This window comes from Ruditapes philippinarum, unplaced genomic scaffold (genome assembly GCF_026571515.1).
Source record: "Ruditapes philippinarum isolate M1 unplaced genomic scaffold, ASM2657151v2 ctg5899_1_1_1_1, whole genome shotgun sequence".
In the NCBI taxonomy this organism is placed as follows: domain Eukaryota; kingdom Metazoa; phylum Mollusca; class Bivalvia; order Venerida; family Veneridae; genus Ruditapes; species Ruditapes philippinarum.
The window spans coordinates 71,765-77,764 of NW_026862827.1; the positions used below are offsets into that span (position 1 = coordinate 71,765).

General features: G+C 33.7%; 1 protein-coding gene across 1 annotated transcript in view; it reads right to left on the reverse strand.

Annotated features, from left to right (window-relative positions):
- LOC132720327 (uncharacterized) overlaps window positions 1–5,671 on the reverse strand; it is a 28,741-nt gene extending 23,070 nt beyond the window's left edge. The window contains exons 1-5 of the mRNA XM_060704453.1: window positions 5,476–5,671; window positions 3,011–3,094; window positions 2,416–2,547; window positions 1,739–1,880; window positions 614–631 (exon numbers count right to left, since the gene is read on the reverse strand). Of these exons, the coding sequence (XP_060560436.1) occupies window positions 614–631; window positions 1,739–1,880; window positions 2,416–2,547; window positions 3,011–3,094; window positions 5,476–5,548 (449 nt within the window). The 5' untranslated portion in view covers window positions 5,549–5,671. The remainder of the gene's footprint in view (window positions 1–613; window positions 632–1,738; window positions 1,881–2,415; window positions 2,548–3,010; window positions 3,095–5,475) is intronic.
- Window positions 5,672–6,000: the final 329 nt, after the last annotated feature.

The window sequence follows — 6,000 nt, forward strand, 5'->3', positions numbered from 1 at the left end:
ATAGTGAAGGAGTAGCAATGTCATACATATATAGCTTTTATTTCACAAATACGTGAAACAATTCTCGAACATCAGTATAACAAATGTACATTATATCTGAACGTTTGTTAAATTAACAACTTTAAATGAAATGCAGTGAATTTCGTACATGTATTCAAAGAGTTTTATTACTCTTAGAAATTTTAAAACAATATTTTTCATTCCCTAATTTCTGTCAGACGCATTTTAGAATAGATAGACTATAGTTTCACGAATTTAATCATATTTTTCATAGGTAAAGCAATTTTATAACATTTTTTTGCTAGATTTGAATAAATAAGCATTTAAAGATATATATCAGCAAATATTTAAGATAGAATTCAATTTTGACATAAAAATTTGCAAATGAATAATTCAAATTAAACCCTCACAAGCTTAAACCTTTCAAACTTCCGGCATGCCAAAAGCGTTAAACCCGGTATCTAAGCAACGCAAAAGGGCGACGCATTAGAGAAGTTTAAGCCCTTAAAGCATAAGACATTAAGGCATTTACAGATTTAAGATAAGTTAATTTTGCAGTGAAATAATGAGAACAATCGTCTGTTTAAACACATGCAATCTTCATACTCCATACCTGCCAGTACCTCTAGGACTGGTAAAAAAATTAGAAAATATTTTACACTAGTATGTTTAAAAAACAGAACGGACTTGTTAACTTTAACCCTTGGTGCTCGAACCAAAAGGGGTAAGCCTTTTACACCAGTATAGAGGTAGGCCAGCCTGTACATCCGCTCTATACTTATGTCTAATAAGTGTTTATCTTTATATCTCTAACATTGAAATTTACAGAGAAGATTTTGATTTTTTTAGATTTTATTCAAGTAAATTCCAGAAGGTCATAGTCCCATAAGAACAATATATTTACAAGTAATCAACATAATTAACATAAAATGAATACATGTATAAAGAAAACAGTAGTTAAGTACATGATAGATACTTAACATTATTATCTGCTACAATTCATCCCATATAAATATTCTATTTTTATATAAAATCAATGCACATTATTATAAATTTACTTAATACAATAACATGTGATAATTGTATATATTCACAAGCACAAACAGAATACTAGCAAAATGTGTGATCGTCATATATAAAGATAATCTAGATCACAAAAACGCAATCAGATTTTAGTATTTATAAAAAACATTTTGTCATAATTATTTATTATCATGCTTAGAGAACTGTGCAGAAATGCAATCATCGTTCCATTGACTATAAGTGTATACGAGTTATTTTGATTAAAAACACCTTTTACTTCAGATCACTGCATCATGTATAGACACCTGACACTACTCAACTTTTATCATCTTTTGCGACTACAGGAAGCAGATGAGTGGCAGGAATTTTTAATCTTTTATAACTCTTGATTTTTAGACTTACACGTATTATTATAGTAGTAAATTATTTAACATATTTATTCTTTACTGCGTACTAAATTACAAGTTGAAATTATTCATGCATCTCTATAATACAGCATGTTTACTATCAACGGTCATTAAATAACTGTTGTACTTCATTTTGTTTCGGTTATTATGTTATCTATATTGTTTACATTGTAAATCATATAGTCTTGACTTAAATCAGTATCTACTTTTGTGATTCCTCACAAAGTTATTTCATATATATTTCTACAATGTGTAGGGTATACACAGAAAAATCTAACCATAACTTATCAGAAATGCTATATACTTACTCTGCGTTTTGATAACCGGAATATGTCGGACATTTACATGAGAAACTTTGATACTGGTTATGACAAGTACCGTTATTCTTACAATAGCTCGGAGAACAACCAAAGTCGTCGTTCTCACAAAGAGTGCCCGAGAATTCGTTGGCTGAAAAACAAAACAAACAAAAACAATATATAAATCATTTAAATCCACATACATAAGAAACGTATACTAAAAACAAACGTTTTTTAAATACTTTATGGAACGAAAATTGGTTTTGAAGTATCCGATTTTCTCTATAACGCATCGACTTATGCACGTTTCAGTTCTAATTTATATAAGTAAATAAACATTTAAATATTCATTATTTTTTTCATGACCTAGATATTCCCTAGCGTTTTGACCATCTCATCTTGCGAACGGAAAGTTTCCTTTTTGTCTTTTTTTTATTATAAATTTTGGACATCATGCTCTATGCATATCATATTTAGATAATACACAAATAAAAAGGATCTATAAGACATATATACTTCCCGAAATACCATTTTCCAAAAACAAAAACAAAGGAGTATCTAGACTGAGTAGTCGTTTCATTTTCCAATTTAATAAAGGCAAATCGTGAACGAAATATGTTTGCATTTGATAAGCACTGCGCATGTCAGTACAACCGTAATGACACATAATGACAGAACTAACTTACGTGTAGTGGTGGAACTACCACAGGTACATGTAAATCCAAGGCCATCTGATGCCGCACTACATGTCCTCTCGTTTTTGCACGGTTTTCCCGTGCATCCGTTCATAGGATTCTCACATCTCTTGCCCGTGAATCCTGCAAGTAAATGTTCAGCTTTTATTGATTTTTAGCTTCGTGATTTGCTGTTTAAGTTCTATCTATAATCTTTAATTATATTACAAAATGTATAATCTTTAATTTAATTATACCTTTCATTTTTTTCAGTCATTCATTTTCGTCAAATATTTGCAGTATCATGTATATCAAATGCTTATAATAACCTTGTATTCTTCATACAACCGACTTCAATATTTTCATTTTAGACGGCACATATAAATCATATGAAATACACAAAACAACACTTTCTATAAACAACATTTTACTAGTGATCAACTTTGACTGAAAACAATTTTTATTGATGCGCTCAAAGTAACAAACTTTCAACTTTCCGTTTCATTAATTTCCTTGACCCTGTTAAAACAGATCACCTGTCAGCAAAGACCATGAGACGTGTCTTTTGTTTTACAGGTTTGAGTATAGGTTGTAAACATAGACTTACCTGCCGGACATGTACAGAAATAATTCAATCTTTTAAAGGAGCATTCGCCATTTACACACGGATTCGGAGTGCACGGCGTTTCGGCTGTAATGTATAAGAAAAAGAGTATGACATAATTTTTAATTGCTGAATATAAACGGAAATTCGTGACACTGTTGAATGATGTCCTTCTTTCTCTGGATATCAAAATAAAGCTATGTGACAGCCAAAAAAAGATCAAAAATCAGTATAATTTTTTATGTTTTTTTTTTCCAAACAATAACGTGTAGATGTTGCTTAACAAAAATTTAAAATATAGCTGGAATCCGCTTTTCCTTTCATTATCTGTTTACATCAATATTAACATATAGGCGTGTTTACAATTCTTGTATAAAAGTATAATTATTATTTATGGCCTAAATCTTTTATAATCTGAACCATTACTCATTTATGTCCATTCTGCATTCCACAGCGTAAAAGCGTACAGGTAGAATTTCCGCTTCGTACGTGTAGAGACCCTGGTTCGAACCTTGGAATAGGCATTTTTTACCTTTAACTTGTTTTTGTCTTATATATTTCTGAACTAACTGGACTTTTTTCTCTAGTAAATTTCATACTTACTAGACTATTTAAGAACATTAAGTTAAAGTCAACACTGTCGATAATTAAGGTGCTAAATGACCGAATAAATAGTAATCGACAAAATTAGAAATATACGATTAGAAATATTCTAAATTGTTAATAATGTGACTAATGAAATTCAATGCTTCAAATAGAATAAAAAATACTATTTAAATATGTTAAATGAATGTAAACAAATTCAAATACATTAAAGTTTGCTTAACCTTTTCAACTGTGCAAAAATTGATTCAAATGACACAATGTCGTGATAATATGTTTAAAAATAGAAAATTAACACTCGCATGACAAACTTCTTTAAAAATATTCCGAAAGTAAAAGTCATACTTTTGCATTTGCAGATTCGAACTCGAAAAAACGTTTACTTATTCAGAACGCTTCACGTGTCCATAACAACTTTTATTCTATCTGGCTACTTTGCGTTTTTATTATGTATTGTAATCATTATTTTTGTGGACGAGGAGCTATAATCAGGTATCTCTAAAATACATTCTGTTCTGTTATATTGTAACTAACAATTAAATGACATACACGACCCATTATATCATAACGTTACGTGTTTGATCAGCAAACTAAGAGAAGCAAATACAATTAATTACTGTTAATTAAAATTTCATGCAGTTATATCCCTTGAATGTGTGACTACCACTGGTAATTTCCATAGTAGTACAACGCCTTCTTTATTTTTCTCTTTTCTCTTCCAATGAAAAGACTTTTCATACATACTCCCCCCTCCAAAAACAAAAATAATTAAAGAATTCAACCTATATATTTCTATAATATGACCATCTATTACATTGCGCCGTCTCCACAATTAAAGTGTGATTTTCTATGTGAGATCAAGTGATCTGTTGTAATTTGAAAACTGTTGAATAAATTAAAGCTGCGGTCTCACTTACTCCCGGCAGAACCCAGAACCACCCCGGTAAGTTACCGGGGTGATCCGGGACGATCCAGGGTGAATTTATTGTTGCGGTCATACTAACCTCGGCAGCACTATGGTAATTCCCAACTTACCACCAAGGATGTGCTCCGGACCATCCAGGCAGAGCCCAGGTGAAGCTACGGTTTATGCTGGTGCTTCTTCGGTCGTTCCCGGATGACGCCGGAAGAGCCCCGGTTGACTAAGGCAGAGCCCCGGTCGATCCAGGCAGAGCACCGGCAGAGCCCAGGAGGATCCACGCAGAGTCCCGGTAGAACCCCGGTGGATTGAAAACGCGCAAAAATGATTTCATTGATACATAATTTTTATTTAATATTATATCTATTGATCCAAAGCAGTCATTTTATGATGATTTTCTGAAAATCCTTATGCAGGACTGGATAAAAGGGAAATGGGAAGCGTTTTAATAACTATCGCAAAATGTCGTGATTCTTTTGAAATGAACCGGGCTTTGCCGGGACTCTACCGGGATCAACCGTAGCTCCATCGTCATCTTCTGTGGCTCTACCGACATCCTCCGGGGCTCTGCCGGCATTTACCGGGGCTCTGCCGGCCTTCACTGGGGCTCTGCCAGCATTCACTGGGGCACTACCGTAGCTCTACCGGCTATATCATGCCCCGAATCATCCCCGGTTTGTGCCGGCAGAGTTACGGTGCTTCCCCGGTGTAACCCCGGTCGTTCCAGGCAGAGCTAAGGATGAACCCGGCAAAGCTATACTTCCCGGATCATCCCGGACCACCCCGGTGATATTAGATATTTTATTCCATCCGGGGCCAAATGCCGGATGTTCCCGGATCATCCCAGACGTTTGTCGACAGAGTTACGGATGTTAGTGAGACTGTAGCTTAAACGGCTAAAATGACGATAATGTTACATTCTAGATTACGTCATGAATACTAGTACCATTATCAGCTATCGCCTCATCTAGAGTTTTACAAGCGCTCTCTGATGTTGACCCTGTTTCATAAGTTACCATACTACCATCGCACGGTTCACACGTGTGACTATACGGTGCCACACTGTAGTAATTCTTCGGGCATAGTGTACATGGTGTTAACCCATCGAATGAAAAATAGCCTGGTGGACATGCATCTGAAACAAAACATCTTATTCTTAAAGTTTAAACTGCCTGGATTGTTTTCTCAGCATCGATTGAATGAATATTAATATTGATCATTTGAAGTAGTAAGTGCAAATCTATAAGAAATAAAAACTGTCATGAATCAATGTTGACAATGTAAATGACATTAATATATAGAGGATATTTGTTTGTTTTGCATGTAAGATTGAAATATAATTTCACTGAGTGAACACCAGATGCAATATTTTCACGAGTGGCGTAGCCACGAGTGAAAATATAATAGCTGGTGTTCACGAATGAAATATATTTCAATCTTATATGTAAAACAAATAAATTTTCTTTTTATT